General features: G+C 34.8%; 1 protein-coding gene across 2 annotated transcripts in view; it reads right to left on the minus strand.

Moving 5' to 3' along the window:
• The window catches only part of LOC149830584 (uncharacterized), a 108,750-nt gene that overhangs the window by 30,600 nt on the left and 58,896 nt on the right, over positions 1–19,254 (minus strand). For both annotated transcript variants that reach the window (XR_016433683.1, XM_090015864.1), the window contains exons 11-14: positions 4,974–5,073; positions 3,849–3,923; positions 3,565–3,699; positions 1,421–1,513 (exon numbers count right to left, since the gene is read on the minus strand). Coding sequence is in view for 1 of the 2 variants with exons in the window: in XM_090015864.1 (XP_089871990.1) it covers positions 1,421–1,513; positions 3,565–3,699; positions 3,849–3,923; positions 4,974–5,073 (403 nt within the window). In the remaining variant the exon portion in view is untranslated. The remainder of the gene's footprint in view (positions 1–1,420; positions 1,514–3,564; positions 3,700–3,848; positions 3,924–4,973; positions 5,074–19,254) is intronic.

Consider the following 19,254-nt stretch of genomic DNA (forward strand, 5'->3'; position numbering starts at 1 on the left):
CCGTCTTTCACAGAAAAAATATCTGAAGCACAGTAACACATACTAAATATGTTACAAAATTTTAGATATATATACAAAAAAAAATCACACATATATCTCACTTTCAGCCTTTAATTAGAAACAAATTAGCACACACATATATAAAAAACATAATCATTTAAAATTAACCCCTGCCTTCGTACATTCTTTTTTTAATTATAGCAATAAAAAATAGCTAAACTGCCCTTGTGCCTAGGCATAAGTAATAGAAAATTTTACAAAATCTCAGACATATATACAAAAAAATCACACATATATATCTCACCTTCAGCCTTTAACAGAAACTTCATTAGAAACAAATTAGCACATGCATATATAAAAAAACATAATCATTTAAAATTAACCCCTTGCCTTTGTACATTCTTTTTTTTTTTTAATTATAGCAATAAAAAATGACTAAACTGCCTTTACGCCTAGGCAAGGGCAGGTTAGCTGCTGATTACGTGCCCTAGTCAACGTTTACTCAGCAAAATTGATACCTTTTAAGATACCCACCTAGGAATTGCAAAGCCTAGAAGTTTTACTTATGCCTAGGACGACTAGTGAGCACTTTTGACAACATAGACCCACACACAAAACTAGAAGAGATTAAAAGAGAAATTACCACATAAAAATACATAGATGTGACCAGACAGCACCAAACAGAACAGGTCTATATAAAATACACATTATTATGCATATTGTTCAGCTAGCAAATAAGTTAATATGTCAGTCACACATAAATACCAAATGCCTTAACTTCTAACAACCACCACTCAAGCCCATGATGTTATTGCTATGATTTTGCTGAGAGAAGAAAAAAGAAAAAATTTGAGGAAAGGGGATAGACATAAAAAGTCTGGTCAACTGAAAATTTCAACATACAGACAGCAACAAGCCCATGTAGATATTGATTAAGCACATATTCAAAGTATATACCTGCAAATCGTTGGACAGGTGGAGACACTATCATAACTGAGGGGTCTTAGATTCTAATCCCATGAGGGTTATTATGTAACTTAGCTATCCACAAAAAAAGGGTCAAAACATGTGGAAGGCCATTTCAAATAGACCAGAAGAGTGACAAACACGGGGAACAAAATATTTGAAAAACCATAGACCATAAAATGCTAAAATCAGGACCTATGACAGAACTGATTTATCAGTCAGAAAGAGTCCACTGGTTACATAAGTTCATCAGTCAGAAAGAGTCCACTGGTTACATGAGTTCACTGATATTTTTCTTGAGCATCAAGAATTGGAATAGCCAAAGAAACTCATTTGTTACATATTCTTAATCAAGAAAATGTAACAGTGGTGCATGTTTCCCATGTCTATGGTGGAATACAATTAAGTGAATAGGAAAATGTAAGAGCCTTACCAATAACATTCAGGAAATTACCTTCTGAAAAAACTCAGCCAGCTCATTTGCAAATGGAATGATTCTATCACCAAGACGTTCAATGATCAAAGATATCAAGTTTAAAACTACCACCTGCAAAATTAATATTGACAGTTCAATAGCTTGTTTAGATTTTCTCCCAATGACTTTACATATGAAACATGGCAAAATAAGCATTCAACACAAAAATCCCATGAAGTTTCAGCTTAACCAAGGCCATGCAACAATGATCTGATGAGCACAAGAAAAGTTGAATGAATGCTACAAACAAGAAAGCCCGTATGCACTGGATTCAGTACTACTCTAACATAACTGTCATTCCTTCAATCAGGTAGATTCCATGTAGCAGAACTTTTCTTCATATGAGAAGACAAGAGAAGGTTCAAGTTAATGTATCAGAAGTAGTTTTAATGAGAACATTGCACGAGTGAATATACTAATAAATCTTTGGAAAAGATTTAAAAAGAAAGTTAGGAGAATCTCAACAAAATTTAGAAGAAATGGAAAAAAGAAAGGTAAACAAGAGATTCAAATTTTTTTTAAGAAAATCTCAGGATATTATCATTTTAAAACACTTGATGAAGATACACCATAAAAAAATTGAGATATTTGTGTGATAGATCTTATACAGTATAAAGTTATAAACACATCTCTAGGCATACGATTATTGGCACCAATATACTATAAGCAAGCAGAAATATTACCTGAAGTTAAGGTTAGGATCCAAAATATCATGAGAAGATAAATTAATTGTTGGGTGTTGGTCATAAGTCAATCAGTGCAAGGGAAAACAGGTTAGGGTGAACTATCAAGAAAATCCATTTCAAAAAATAGATAGTAGCAGCAGCAGGAAATGAGGTATAAAGTATAAACTGCATCACACACAGGTTCTTTACAACACTTTAGGAAAGGTTATTTCATTGAACCAATCTTTGAAGTAGCAAGACTAATGTTCACATAAGAGCACAATCAAAATATCATAAAGGTGAAAAGTAGAAATTACTCATAGTCTCTTGATAAACTCACTTTGCAAAAATGACAAAAGGCACTTGATTGTAGACTCTTCAACAAAATTTGAAAATAACATTCACTTCAAACAGTGCTGAGAAAATGTAAGAATAGGCTCTGAAACCCCAAAACCAAGATCAAGCATGAGAAATAGATTGCCTTATTTTGTTATTAGTCTTTCCTTTTCTTGAACAGTTATCTCGCTTGAAGGCATTTGACTATATGTTCCACTACAGTCAATCAATCCAAAGTTTCATTCATTTGTAAATAAAAAATCCCAGATTGGAATACAAACCTATTGCATGAAATGGAGATTAATGCATAGCAACTGGCCTTACAGAAAACCTCCCTCAGGCAAGCCCACAAATCAAAATCAGCAGGTGTAATCATCAGCAGAAGCTGGAGATTTTGCCGTTGTAGGGTAGTTTTAGCTAATTTTGGCATTGAATTCACCAATTAGTGGAGTATTCTTGACAAACATATATAAGATATAAACATACAAGATTTTGTCCACTTAAGCTGAAATTCAAGGATATTTTGTGGTGGATGGTGCGTTCCTTGTGCTTCTGCATCTACCAGAGCATTGTGATCATAAACAATCATAAATGCACATAAACAAGCAATTATGCAACCAACAAATAAAAAGATTGTCCATACCATGAAACCCTTTAAATTAATTCTAGGCCTTCTATGAACGAGAAAACTAATGCCCTACTTACACATTGTGCTCAATAGTAAAAGGATAACAGCACGTAACCTAAAAGTTTTAGATTATTTGTATGCCTTACATGAAGGAGAAATCATGATAAAAGAAGAAAGCTCACATTCTGATTAAAATAAAATGCTAAATATGTAAAAGTGGAACATCCTAACAAGATAACATATGAACTCATAAAAATATCATAAATTGTAAAACAAATTGGCTGCATTTCAAACAATATTATTACAGTGTACAATATGCATTGCAACTCACTTAAAACTACGTATAGTTGCAAGCATCCACCAATAGAGAAGTTTTAATCCGAAAATAACTATGAAGAATTCAACAGACCATATTCTCAAAACGCATAAAAATGTGTACATTAAAATAAGAGAGATTTAGTAATGACAATGCAGAGTTCATTAGAAACACTAACCTTCGATTCAAACATTTGCACCTCTTCAAACAACTTGAAGCACAAACTCCAACACATTGGGAAACAATCAGAAGGATCTAGTTCATAAAAGTTATCCTCATCAATAAGAGAATACAGCGACTGAACGGATGAAAGCTAGAACAAACAAGAAATTAATTGTCAACAATAATGGTGATGAACTAACTAAAAGTTTATGAAAATTCTCAAACAAAAAAATAGTGAAAACCAAATTACAAGGTGACAACAAGCATATTACATATTTAGAGGGAACAAGGGAAGCATACTTTAACTGCTAAATCGCTCCCCTGAAGCAAGTTAATCAAAGCATACCACACTGGTTTCCTTAAGTCACCTTTGATCTGCCAATAGTTATTCCATAAGAAACAGAGAATAATGAATATTAAAAAAAACAAGTAAACATGGTTAACCAACATGTGACCCCAAAGGATGAAGAGGTAAAAAGAAAGAAAAAAAGCCAAGAAAATTTATAGGTGAAAATAAATCAATTTTCGATATCAACAATTACATCATGCATGTGTGACATAATTACCATCAAGAATCAAAGAGAATCTCATGCAGGCAAGCCATGGTCTTGAAAAGCATAAATATCTACAAAATGTATTATTCCCTTTGAATGTACATGAAATTGAATAGATGGCATGAATCACATGACATAAAGAAAGCAAGTTTCAAATGAAGCCAATACTTTTACTTGAAATAAAAGACTCAACTTGAGACATGGTTCAAAAACACACTGATGAGAGAATCAACTCACTTGGGCTTTGACACCACTTAGGTGTGTTAAAATATAATGTATGGATATATATATATACATGTATATCAGAGGTATTTTGGTCTTTTCATGTCATGTAATGTAATAAATACAGCCTAGTAGGGGCTGTACAGTCTTTTTGTTTATTATTACTTTTTCTGTTTTATTTGTGTATCAGACAACATGACTGTTGGAGGCAGTCCAACTAGTCGTTGGACTGCTCCCAATGGTCATAAATATGGCATTTGGAGGCAGTCCAATGACTGTTGGACTGCCTCCCTTCATGTATTGTATGGTTCTATAAATAGAGCCATTCTCTTTGTATTTTGTTATGCTTTTCACAAGTATATGTGTGACTTATAAAATTATATTCTTTTAGATTGTCACTCGTGAGATTGGTGACTCTTGTTTGATTTGTGTATCTCCTTAGTGAGATTGTATTTGACCCAATAGTGGTCTTTTGTGTATTTGCAATTCCTTGTAGCCCTTAGTGGTATTCTCGTGTTTGATATTTGTTTCATTTCAAGGTGAGTTAAGAACAGATTGACGTGCTTAATAGATACTATTCTAGTCATGCAGTCAGATAAACTCCAAAATAAATCCTCAAAAAAAGGTTCAATGGGATAAATAGGTAAACCTGTGAAACCCATTTCCCCAAAATCCATGAAACTTTCCGATGTATAATTCGCTGATTAGGATGGTTATTTGAAAGTTCAAGAGACAAAGCCCCTTCATACCTGCAAACACAATCAATAAAGATCACCAATAAGGCATGATTGGAAAAGTTTCAAACTGCAACCACAAATTTCCAAATAAAGTGATAAAAGACACTACAATTTTTTCAGAAATACTTTTTAAACAAATTAATCCTCTTAATCTAAGCCCTCCAATGTGTAATGGGAGTTTGCCTTGCTTCACTCTTCAGACAGGATAATAAAAACCAAAGCAAGAATTAATGAGCACAACTTGCACAAATAGAAGAGCAACACAAGCCAATCAATTTTCCAATTTTCTTTTTGGTTCTTCACCTAAATCCAATGTGCCTTTTTAGAACAGCCTCTATGTGAAGGCACCCCAAGTATTTTAACAAGGGATACATATCACATACATAGAAATACCTGTTAATTCAAGCATCTTTGCAATTATGACTTAATAAACATCCGTCCTTAGAAAGTTTTAGTGTTTCATAGTCTAAGATGCCTTTTCTTTTAGGCAAATATCAGGTGCTTTTACTGAAAACCAATGTTATAAGTATTGTATGATACATATCGTTACTATGGAAAATAACGATATGATACACACTCGTATCGCAATACGAGTGTGTATCATACGATACAACCCTGTATTGTATCGTATCGTACGATACACCTTCAACGCACTTTGAAAATGGTTGAATCATAATTTTTTTCTTTTTGGGTTTTAAATACCTCTTAAGGGCCAATTCCCTCATTTGTGTAGAAGCCATTAGAGGGGTATTCACGCACACTAGGAGTCGTGAGTGCGATTTAGGGGTCGATCCATGTGCAAGGGAGAGGACTTTTGTGGTTTGCTCAAGAGTGCATTTTCACCCAATTTTCACTCAAGAAAGTGAGATAAAGTAAAAAAACTTTGTTCTTTGTTTCATTCGTGTATGATTGAAGTTGAAGGAGGGTAAGCTCCTTTCTTTTTTTATGTTTTTAGAATATATTACTTTAACTCTGCCTGTGTATAACTGTTTAGTTATACACTGTCGGTCCCAAGCCCGGATAAAGGAGGAGGGTTGTGATAGGCCAGTGACAGCCAGCATAAAAACTTAGTCATACCCTATGAATATGAACCAATATGAGAATTTCGTTGGGATATTCCCTACTGAGAGACGCGTTGTACTCTATAGGCCCGGAGGCAGTGATAAATGGGCAAGGGTTGCTAGGTCGTCGCACAGAATCGACGCGTCACACCGGCGCCCGGTGTGGTGTTAAATAGGCAAGGGTTCCCTCACTTTGTTGGACGGGTGGGGGTAAAGAAGTTAGTCCAAGACCATAAAATTAGGTTAGCCACTTGGAATATAGGGTCTTTAACTGGTAAGTTGGTAGAGTTAGTAGATGTTATGTGTAGGAGAAAGATTGATATTTTATGTCTACAAGAGACCAAATGGGTAGGTCAGAAAGCAAAAGTGATAGAACCTTGGGGATATAAGATTTGGTATACAGGAATAAATAGGAATAGGAATGGAGTAGGGATTGTTATGAGTCGTGAGTTTATAGATAATGTAGTTGAGGTCCATAGGAAGGGTGATAGGATTTTACTTATTAAATTAGTATTAGGTACGGATATTATTAATATTATTAGTGTTTATGCACCTCAAGTAGGTTTAGATGATTCCATTAAGCGTCAATTTTGAGAAGATTTAGATGGAGTAATACAAGGGATATCTTATGTAGAAAAGCTCTTCATCGGCGGTGACCTTAATGGACATGTAGGCATTAGTAGGGATGGATTTGAGAGTATTCATAGAGGCTATGGTATAGGAGAAAGAAACGAAAGTGGAGAAAGGATTTTAGATTTTGTTTGTCCTATGATATGATCTTAGCAAACACTTGGTTTAGAAATAGGGAGTCTCACCTAGTAACATTTAAAAGTGGGGTTAATACGAGTCAGATAGATTTTTTCCTACTTAGAAAGAGAGATAGGGGTTGTTGCATCGATTGTAACGTTATATCGGGAGAAAGTGTAGCTACACAACATAGAGTCTTAATTTTAGATCTTAGAATTAAACAATGCCGCAAAATGGATAGACATAGGATAGATTATAGAACTAAGTGGTGGGCAGTAAAAGGAGCTAAACAAGGAATGTTTGTAGAGCAGGTAGTTAAGGAAGCTGATTGGTGTCTCGAGGAGGATTCAGAATCAATGTGGAATAAGATAGCGGGTGGCATGAGAAAGGTGACTAAGGAGGTATTAGGTGAGTCTAAAGGTGGTGCACCGCTAGGTAAGGATACATCATGGTGGAACGAGGATGTCAAATTAGCTATTAAGATTAAAAGAGAGTGTTATAGAAATCTAAGTAAGAGTCGTGATAATGAGAATTTGGAGAAGTATATGATAGCAAAGAATGAAGCTAAAAAAGTAGTTCGAAATGCGAGGGATAAGGTATATAAGGAGGTTTATGATAAGTTGGATACCAAAGAGGGCGAGAAAGATATGTATAGGCTTGCAAAGATGAGAGATAGGAAATCGAGGGATCTGGGTATGGTTAGATGCATCAAAGATGAAACACAAAGGGTTTTAGTCAAAGATAAGGAGATTAAGGAAAGATGAAAAGATTATTTTGATAAGCTATTTAATGGAAGTCATGCTCAGGATCTTGGAGACTTCTCCATTCCTTTTCATGAGATAAATCGTGACTTCATGCGCAAGATTCAAAAGAAAGAAATTGCAGAGGCTTTGAAGAAAATGAAATCAAGAAGGGCAGTTGGCCCAGATGGTATACCTATCGAGGCTTGAAAATGCTTGGGAGAGAAAGGTTCAGAATGGTTGACAAATCTTTTTAACAAGATTTGGCGGACAAATAAGATGCCTAATGAGTGGAGAAAGAGTACTTTGGTGCCTCTATATAAGAATAAGGGTGATATACAAGATTGCGTAAACTATCGTGGTATAAAACTCATGAGTCATACTATGAAACTTTGGGAGAGGGTGATTGAGTATAAGTTGAGAAAGGTTGTCATGATATCGGAGAATCAATTTGGTTTTATGCATGGAATATCAACTATGGAAACTATACATCTTCTTTGACAACTTATTGAGAGATATAGAGAGAGGAACAAAGATTTGCATATGGTTTTTATTGATTTGGAGAAGGCATATGATAAAGTACCTAGGGACGTTCTCTGGTGAACAATGATGAAGAAAGGTGTTTCTCTCAAGTACATTAGTATAATTAAAGATATGTATGAAGGAGTAGTAACCAATTGTTAGAAAATGACATATATATGTATATACTTGAATATATATATATATATATATATATATTTATATATATATATACATACTTTTCGTAATACAAGAGTATGTATATGTATATATATATGTATATAACTATATATTTAAAGTATATACTTATATTCTTGTAATACTTTTTTATTTATTTATTTTTGTAATTTTGTTTCTTTCTTATTTTTTGTCTTTTTGTCAAACAGTCATAATTGACTAGAGCTGTTGGACTGTCAAAACAGCCAACAGCCTTTTTGTCAGGTTCTGTCAAACAGTCAAAATGTTGACTGTTTGAATAGAGTTGTTGGGCTACTCCCAATGGCTCTAATTAGAGCTGTTGGGAGTAGCCCAACAGCTATCCCAACAGCTATTTTAATAGCTCCTCTCATGTAACCTCTCTATAAATAAGGGCATGCTGCCCATTGTAATTTATATACAAAGGTAGAGGGTTTTACCTCTCACATATTCAGATTCAAGTGCATTTATGCACTATTCTTATGTTTGTGCTGTGGAGCATTTTGTATGCTATTTTGGTTTACCATATTGGGTGAATGTATGTTTTGTCAAGTTGTTTGTAGACTTGATTGTGTGAAAGACTCTTTACATGGTATCAGAGCTTGGTGTATGATCAACCGTGCATTGGTGAGCTGCCTCGTAAAGCGTGTCTTCTTTCTTTCGTGATTGGTGGTTCCTTTTTTTCTTTGGATTCATCATGGGTGAATTTTTTCCGCACAATACAAGCAACTCCAACTTCATTCCGCCATTCAAACTTGAAGGAAGCAACTATAACATTTGGGCGGGACACTTGGAGACATTCATCAAGGGTCAAGGTTTGTGGGGATTTGTAAGAGGTACTATTCTTGAACCCACTCCCAAAATTACATTAGGTGAAAATGACGTTGAGACTAGTCTTGAAGAAAAAAACAAAGCCATGGAAGAATACTACAAAAAATTAGATGAATGGGAAATGAAAAATGCCAAAATTCTTTCATGGATGCTTAGTGGAGTTGAGACAAAAATTGCCTCAAACCTTTTGTGTTACAAAAAGGCAAATGAAGCATGGGAATATCTTAGAGGTATGTTTATCGAAAAAGATATGGCTCACAAGTATTATCTCCAAGAAAAAGTTAGAAACATTAAACAAGGAGATAAGAATATAAGAGATTATTTTATGGAGTTATCTTCCATTTGGACCCAACTTGCCCAATTTGAACCCAAATGGGAAGGAAAGTGTATAGAAATGCGGAGAGTTCAAGTTGAAGAAGAGAGACTTTTCGCTTTTCTCTATGGTTTGATACCCGAGTTTGAACAAACAAGGGCCTCCTTGCTATCATCTTCATCACCTCCTCCTATTCATGAGATTCTCACTAAACTTAGTGGAGAAGAGACTAGGCTAAACATGAGTAAAAATGTTAGTGTGCTTGCTACTTCTAGCAATGGTCAAGAAGAGTATTGCGCACTTGCCGCATCAAAACCAGGACACTATATCAAGCCATATAAACCTCCTCATTTTAATAAGAATCGAGGAGAATAAAAAATCATTTGCCATAATTGTAATGAGCCCGGTCATATTAGGCCTCAATGTCCTAGATACAAATATAGGCCTCAAGAAAAGCGTGTTGCGGCTGCACCATCAAAACAAGATAAAGATACTTTGAATCTCAAAGACCTCACCAAATCATTATCTCAACTGACGGCGGCATTACAACCACTGCTTAAAGGATCTACCTCAGGAGCGGCCATTGCAACCTCTGCTACTCCTGGTATGTGCTCTTGGCTTCTTGATTCAGGAGCTTCTTTTCATATGACCCCACATAGATCTATACTATCCGAATGTCAACCTAATTCAAATGCATCATTTGTTTCCACTGCCGATGGTACTGCCTTGGAAATAGAGGGTGTTGGAATTTTTAAAAATGATTTGTCAAAACATAACAACTTTTATATTCCAAAAATAAGACTTATACCAAAACTTCATCTTAATCTACTTTCTGTTTCTCAAATCTCGGATCATGGATGTGATGTCATTTTCTCATCAAGTAAATGTTGGGTGCAGGATCGCCAGTCCGGGAAATTGATTGGGGAAGGTTCTAGGCAAGGAGATCTCTATTATATGGATTTCCTTTATATTCCAAATGAATCATTTTGCAACACTGCCCAAACAAAAGACATACGGACTTGGCATCATAGACTTGGGCATCCAAATATAAGAAAATTAAATTTTGTACCTATTACCAAGAATCTTTGTAAAGATAATTTTGAATGCAAAGAATGTTTACTTGGTAAAATGAAAGTCTTGCCTTATGGTCAAAGAACTTTTTACTCCACAATGCCTTTTGAATTAGTTCATTCGGATGTATGGGGTCCTGCTCCTGTAACCTCTAAAGGCGGATTATCCTACTATGTTGTGTTTATTGATGACTTCACTAGATATTGTTGGATTTACTTTCTTAAGTATAAATCAGATGTATTTGCAACCTTCAAAACATTCCATAACATGATTAAAAATCAATTTGAAAGTAAACTCAAAATTCTCAGAACTGACTCTGGAGGAGAATACTTGTCAAATGAGTTTAAACAATTTTTAGAAAATGAAGGAATTTTACATCAAAGATCATGTCCTAGAACCCCACAACAAAATGGAGTTTCAGAAAGGAAACACAGACATATTATGGAAACTACAAGAACTCTTCTTATTGCTAAAAATGTTCCAAAAAATCTTTGGGCTGAAGCTGCATTAACCTCAGTATATCTTATAAATAGGATGCCTTCCAAAACTTTATCTAATGAAATTCCTTTTGAAAAATTATTCAAATATGAACCTGACTATCAAAGACTGAGAATCTTTGGTTGCAAATGTTATGTTTTGAATGATAAAGGAGATAAACTATCTTCTAAAGTTATTTCCTGTGCGTTCATTGGTTATTCAGAAACACAAAAAGGATTTAAATGTTATGATACCAAAAATGATAAACTTCTCATTTCAAGGAATGTTAATTTTGTTGAAAATGAAAGTGGATTTGAAGAAAACATGTCGGAAGACATAAACTCTGATTATTCTTTCTTGTTCAAACTATTGTCTAATGATGAAAATATTTATGTAGAACCTCTTATTGAAAATAGAACAATAGTTGAACCAATAGTATACACTAGAAGAAATCGAAATGCATTCAATGAAGGTGTAAATCAAAGTAATCATGAAGCATCAGAAATTCCTTCAGAACAAACCACTATTCGTAGATCAGAACGAACCTCAAGAATCCCAAATAAATTTGTGTCTTATGATTCATTCTCTCCTAAACATAGAGCATGTCTTATAGCTATCCACTCATATTTTGAACCCTCATGTTACAATGAAGCAAAAAATTTACCTGAATGGATAAAAGCTATGCACATAGAATTAGAAGCTCTTAAAGATGCTAATACTTGGGAAATTCTGGATTTACCTATAGGAAAAAAGACAATAGGTTGTAGATGGGTTTTTAAAGTAAAAACCAAAAGTGATGGATCCTTGGAAAGGCATAAAGCCAGATTAGTTGCCAAAGGATATTCTCAAGAATACGGAGTAGATTACGAAGAAACTTTTGCTCCTGTTGCCAGGATGACCACTGTTCGAATGCTTGTAGCTATTTCAGCTATTAAAAATTGGAATATATTTCAAATGGATGTTAAAAATGCATTTTTAAATGAGAATCTCAATGAGGAAGTATATATGGATATTCCACCTGGATTAATAATTCATTCAGGTAAAGTGCTTAAATTAAAAAAGGCATTATATGGCCTCAAACAAGCACCTAAAGCTTGGTTTGATACTTTTAACAATGTTATTACAAGGTATGGTTTTAAAACATGCTATACTGATACAGCTTTGTTTATCAAGAACTCTTCTGCTGGTATTATAATTTTACTTTTATATGTTGATGATATGTTAATTACAGGTAGTGACAAGGAGGGAATCAAGAAAGTAAAACAATTTTTGAAAAATTCTTTTGAAATGACAGATCTTGGGTTTCTAACATACTTTCTTGGTATAGAAGTTTCATACTCTAACCGAGGATACATATTGTCACAAACAAAGTTTGCTTCAGATATTATTGACAGGTCAGGACTTTCAGATGATAAAGTTGTTGATACTCCAGAGATTGTTGGAATGAAAATGCGAGCCGATGATGGAGTTCCTTTGGACAATCCAACTCCCTTCAGACAGCTAGTGGGATCTCTTATGTATTTAAGTATTACAAGACCAGACATAGCCCATGCTGTACATATAGCCAGTCAATTTCAACATGCTCCAACATCAGCTCATATGAGTGCAGTCATGAGAATTATTAAATACATCAGAGGCACTATAAATAAGGGAGTCTTTTTGTCCTCTTCTTCCTCCTTAGATCTTATTGCATATTCTGATGCTGATTGGGGAGGAGATCCAAATAACAGGCGCTCAACAACTGGTTTTTGTATATTTCTAGGTGAATCTTTGATTTCATGGAGGTGCAAGAAACAACAAAAGGTGTCATTATCATCTACAGAAGCTGAATATAGAGCAATGGCAACTACTACTATGGAAGTCGTGTGGCTCAAACAACTGATTTCAGATATGGGGATTCACCTTCAGAATCCTACAAGATTGTGCTGTGACAATAAGAGTTCGATATACATTGCTCGAAATCATACATTTCATGAAAGAACTAAGCATATAGAGATGGATTGCCATTTTGTTCGTGAAGAATATTTGAAGAAGACTATTGATCTTCCCTATGTGACATCAGAATATCAACTTGCTGACTTCTTCACCAAGGCACTATGCTCACCAAGATTCAACTTTTTACTTGACAAACTTTCGGTGATTTCACCATAAGTTTGAGGGAGACTGTTAGAAAATGACATATATATGTATATACTTGAATATATATATATATATATTTATATATATATATATACATACTTTTCGTAATACAAGAGTATGTATATGTATATATATATGTATATAACTATATATTTAAAGTATATACTTATATTCTTGTAATACTTTTTTATTTATTTATTTTTGTAATTTTATTTCTTTCTTATTTTTTGTCTTTTTGTCAAACAGTCATAATTGACTAGAGCTGTTGGACTGTCAAAACAGCCAACAGCCTTTTTGTCAGGTTCTGTCAAACAGTCAAAATGTTGACTGTTTGAATAGAGTTGTTGGGCTACTCCCAACGGCTCTAATTAGAGCTGTTGGGAGTAGCCCAACAGCTATCCCAACAGCTATTTTAATAGCTCCTCTCATGTAACCTCTCTATAAATAAGGGCATGCTGCCCATTGTAATTTATATACAAAGGTAGAGGGTTTTACCTCTCACATATTCAGATTCAAGTGCATTTATGCACTATTCTTATGTTTGTGTTGTGGAGCATTTTGTATGCTATTTTGGTTTACCATATTGGGTGAATGTATGTTTTGTCAAGTTGTTTGTAGACTTGATTGTGTGAAAGACTCTTTACACCAATGTCCGCACTTGTGGAGGGGTAACAACAAATTTTCCTATAACGGTTGGGTTACATCAAGGATCTGCTTTAAGCCCTTTCCTATTTGCTATAGTGACGGATGAGCTTACGAGATCAATTCAAGAAAATGTGTCGTGGTGTATGTTGTTTGTTGATGATATTGTTTTGATTGATGAGTCTAGAGCTGGGGTTAATGCCAAGTTAGAATTATGGAGACAGACATTGGAAGCAAGAGGTTTTAAGTTGAGTAAGAGTAAGACAGAATACATGGAATGTCGGTTTAGTAAGCAACGAAGTAGTGATGGGAGTGTAGTGAAGCTTGGTGAGCAAGAAATACCGGTTGATGGTTGTTTCAAATATTTGGGATCTATCATTCAAAAGTATGGAGAAATTGATGGAGATGTAAATCATAGGATAAAGGTTGGGTGGATGAAATGGAAAAGTGCAACTGGAGTATTGTGCGATCGTAGACTGCCATTGCGGTTGAAGGGAAAGTTTTATAGGACGACTATTAGGCCCGCTTTACTATATGGTACGGAATGTTGGGCTGCCAAGAGACATCATATTCAAAAAATGAGTGTAGCTGAGATGCGTATGCTGAGATGGATGTGTGGAAATACAATAAAAGATAAGATTCAGAATGAGGTGATACGTAAGAAGGTAGGAGTTGCACCCATTGAAAATAAGATGAGAGAGAATCGTTTACGGTGGTTTGGACATATTCGGCGAAGGCCTAATGATGCTCCAGTTAGAAGGATGGAGAAATGGGAAAATATATTAGTTAAAAGAGGTCGGGGTAGGCCTAAGAAGACTTGGATGGAGATGATAGGAAAGGATATGAATGCTTTGAACCTCACCGAGGACATGGCATTGGATAGAAATGATTGGAGGAGAAGGATTCATGTGGAAGACCCAGAATGATTTTCTTTTCTGGTTCATATCGCCGACCCAATTGTTTTGGGATAAAGGCGTAGTTGTTGTTGTTGTTGTTAGAATATATTACTTTACTTTTAGATTTTTTTATCCTTAATGCCATTTGTTTTGCCCTTAAAACTCAAAATTTGTCCCTAAGTGTGTTATTGAGCATTGTTTTAGATCTTTGTAATGATTAGATTTAGTAATTCGTACTCTAGGAGGTCGATGGAGGGTAGAGGTCTTAGAGCAAAGGATCCTGCATTGAAATATTGTACACCAATTGACTTGGATATGTGTTTGAAATAAATAGTGAAGTGCAACTTTTGTGGTTTTGTAATGCATGGAAGAGTGTATAGATTTAAATGTCATGTTGTAGGGCATAGCAACTCCACCGTGAAATTATGTACACATTGCATTCCTACTGATATTCGTGTTGAGCTTATTACTAGTCTTATAGAAGATGATAAAAGAAAGGCACGAGTACATGCAACATTTGCCAGAGAGAAATTGTCAAAGATGGTCTCTGGTTTAGAAGATGAAAATGAGACATCATCTCAAGATACTGAACGATGCAATAAACGAAGAAAAAACATTGAGCTGAAGTTTGACACTGAAAATTACCTTTATTATATGTTTTTGAACTCTAGCTTGTATGTCTTTCCCCTTAGCATGGTATTTTATAACTAAAAAATGTACTTTTGTAATGAGTTACGAAAACTTTCTAGCTTTTGAATGTATCATTATTTTGTCTTAACTGATTGTATTTGTGGTGATTACATGTGTGGTTGTACAACCAAATGTGTGGTTGTTTAATGTTTAAGAACATATTTATGTTTAATTAATCTTGTTACATAAATAAATTGTGTTATTGTATTATATGATTTTTTAGATTTTTAAAGAATTTTTTAGTGAAACTTATGATTTTTTACGATACACTATGATATGATATGTATCTTACTTTGGGCCCGACTGATACGGGTTATGATACAATACTTACAACCTTGTTCAAAACCATCTACATGACTTCTTGAAGAGAAAGCTCATTGCACCACCCCCAAATGCAAATAACATAGGGAATCAGATTATCATTGTCACAACTCAATGTGTGGTTTAAATAGCCTAACTAAATCCCTGAGTGTGTTAACCATTACCGAGGATGCCCAAATGCATGCCTATATCAAAGATCTCCAAGCCTCCCCAATAATGAAGGTTTCTTGTCGCAAGCATGCATTTATTTTGTGTTTCTTTTTGGCCTCTTTGAGCTAAACTTAAGTCTTCTTATAGAACAAGGCCTAGTACAAAACTTTGGTTGATTCTATTGAGCTTTTAGGATAATCGTAGGCCTTAGGCATGCTTTGAATAGCAAGACATCACAAACATTCACAGTTCACCCCTCACGAAAGGCCATAAATGGATCTTTATGGTAGGCTGCTATAGGGTATTTCTTGAGTCAAAGGTTCATGGCAAGCCACACTATAAACCACAAGGTTCACAATTGACCATAGTTGGCTCCACCCTAAGTCAAGCAGCTGACCAGAAAATGATGTTGAATTCATTGTTAGCCTTTGGGACATGAAAATTTACAGTTTGAAAGGTCTATTTGCCCTATTTCTAAGCCGTAGGCTCATGAATTAGGGACTAGCACCTTACCATTCACTTTGGCTCATGGAATAGGTGTTTTTGTCACTTGTAGTCCCTGTGGGCCACAACAAATTCTAAGAGGATCTCATGGGTCCCTAATTTCATGGAGAAAGGCAAATAAATTTTGTTGACCCTTAAATTGCCTCACTGTGTTTAACTGGGCCTTTTGAGATGCACACTTATTTGGGTTCACTAATTTGACCTTATATTATTTTGCATTTGTGATGAGACTATATATGTCCATTGAGCCTAAATCCAGCCCGAATTTTATTTGTTTTCTTGTTCAATATTTTGAATATTTGATTAACATTATAACTAATCTACATCAGTAATTTTACAATCAAATGAACATGCTGCAGTTTGTTTCTACATTCAAAAACTTGCAAAATCACAATGCATCAAGAAAATTTTATTCAATCACAAGACTATATACATTATATCACTATATGCACCGAAGATTTCAAAGATCCTTTGATACTTGCAAGCTTCAGTGTTTGCCATGTCTGCATATATAAAGGCAAAAAATAAGAAATTACTAAAAGAGGATAAGCTTAATTTTTGGTTGCATAAAATACTGACTAATCCAATAGCAAGTGAGCATATCTGAGAAATTAGACAAGACCAGGGAAAGACCTTATCGCCTCACAACAAACCATTCATGACTGAAGTCTAAGTAAACATCGGACATCTTGATGTTTTATTCTGGTTGCCTAAATAATCAACAGCCGTCTTCTCCCTTTAATTCAAACATTTGCTTGATAGAATGTCTTAGTCCCTATAACCAATGGTATGATTGTTAAATTATACATATATTTATACTTGTATATATGGTATTATATATATACATATATGTACATGTATAAGTACATATATACTTGTATATATATAATATATATTAAATATATATTTATCAATATAAATATATATGTAATTGTGGGAGAGTCAAACTGATTCGACTGCTCCCACTCTTGTAATGATCTCTCTATCTATCTTCTCAATTTTTCCCTCATCTCTTTTGTGTATAAATAGGGGTGTTCTCCCCTTTGTAATGTATACTTTTTCGCACACTCTCTCCATTGAATAAAATATATTTTTTATATTGGTTTATTGTGTATCCCCTTTGGAGGGTATGTGAGTGTTTTCTTTTAGAACACTTTGTAGTTCCCTTTGTGGGTGTGTTCCTTAAGAGAACACTTTTGTTATCCTCTCAAGTTGAAGATCGGTAGACTTTCGGTTTTTCATTGAAGTGTCCTTGCATCTTTATATGGTATTAGAGTTCGGAAGTGTTAAAGCTCGTTTGAAGACTCTTCTTCGGGCAAGTGTTCAAGTGATCGTGAAATTCATTGGTGGAAGAGTGCTATGTTCATTGCTACTCCTTTCTCCTCATCTTCTATTTTCTCTCTTTATCTTTATATTTTTCTCCTCTAATCTTTGCCCTTATAAAAAATGGATGACAATGATAATGTCACCATTGAACTCATAAAACTCAATGATTTAATTATGTAACATGAGATTCTATTATGAAGCACCCTATGTCACATAGGTGCGGGTGTGGGTGCGGCGATGTGGCACTTTAAAAAAACTTAGGTGCGGGGAGGATATATATATATATATATATATATATATATATATATATATATATATATATATATAATTTTTAACAATTTTAAGTTAACATTGTGTATTTGTGTGCATTTATATATTTATATATATAATATAGATAAAAATGGACTTGATTAAGGTTAATTGAATCTAATTGTGGATAGAAATAGATCTTAGTGTGTGGTTGACTTCACCTAACACAAAGGAAGTTGTGTCCAAGTGTCGCACCCGCCCAGGTGCGGGTGCGGTAACTTGTTAGAAGAGTCTGTGTGACATAGGAAGCACCTTATTTGGGGAAAGGGGTTGTGAAGACTAGTAGATGGATTAGATCTGAAACCCAAGCTAGTTATCACTAAGGTAGAGGGTGAGAAAGATGTACCTCTAACCGAAAACAAGAAAACTAAAGTTATAACCACTTATGAGAATAAGTGGAAGGAATAAAGAATAGGACATGCTAAGACCATATATTGGCTTATTAGTAGTGTGGATGTGAAAAAATGTTCAAGTCTTGCCAAATTTGAGCATGCTAACAAGGCTTGAAATTATTTTATGAAAATGCATTTTCTTAAAGATATTGCACATATATGCAATGTGCAAGATAGAGTTCGGACCAGAGTTACCGGAAGCGCCTAGGTAAAAGGGGAAGCGTGCTTCCCCGAAACGCGCTTCGGAAGCGCGAAACGTCGCGCTTCCGAAGCGTGCGGAGAAGCACCCCTTTTAAATGGGAAGCACGCTTCCCCCCCCTTCCCCCACGCTTCCCCAATTTTTTCAATTTTTTTGTATTTTTTATTTTTATTTTTTTCGCTTCCTAGGTCGCTTCTGGTTCGCTTCCTAGGTCGCTTTCGAGACGATTCCCGACTCGCTCCTAAGTGGTCCCACACTTCCCGCTTCCTAAATTTTTGAAAGTGTCTCGCTTCCCGTATCGCTTCCCGCTCCCGCTTTCTCAACTGGCAACCATGGTTCGGACTATTGTCCAAGGGGATAAAACTATTAAAGAATACTATAATGACCTATCCGAACTTTGAGAAGAATTGGCTCTTCTAGAGCCAAAGTAGCATTGTCACAAAGATATAAAATTTTGCCAAAGACAAATAAGATGTGAAACACTTTTATCAATTCATTAACGGTTTAATACCGAAATTTGAATCTACCGAATCTATTATTCTCCATAGAGGAAAAGTGCCCTCTATTGAAGATATTATAGAAGAGTTGAGTATGAAAGAAAATAGATTGAAAAAACATATAAGCAAAAGTGAAGATGACTCGGTCTTAGCCGTTTCTATACTGAGAAACTA

Source organism: Nuphar pumila, chromosome 8 (assembly GCF_984573655.1).
Source record: "Nuphar pumila chromosome 8, dmNupPumi1.hap1.1, whole genome shotgun sequence".
Taxonomy (NCBI): domain Eukaryota; kingdom Viridiplantae; phylum Streptophyta; class Magnoliopsida; order Nymphaeales; family Nymphaeaceae; genus Nuphar; species Nuphar pumila.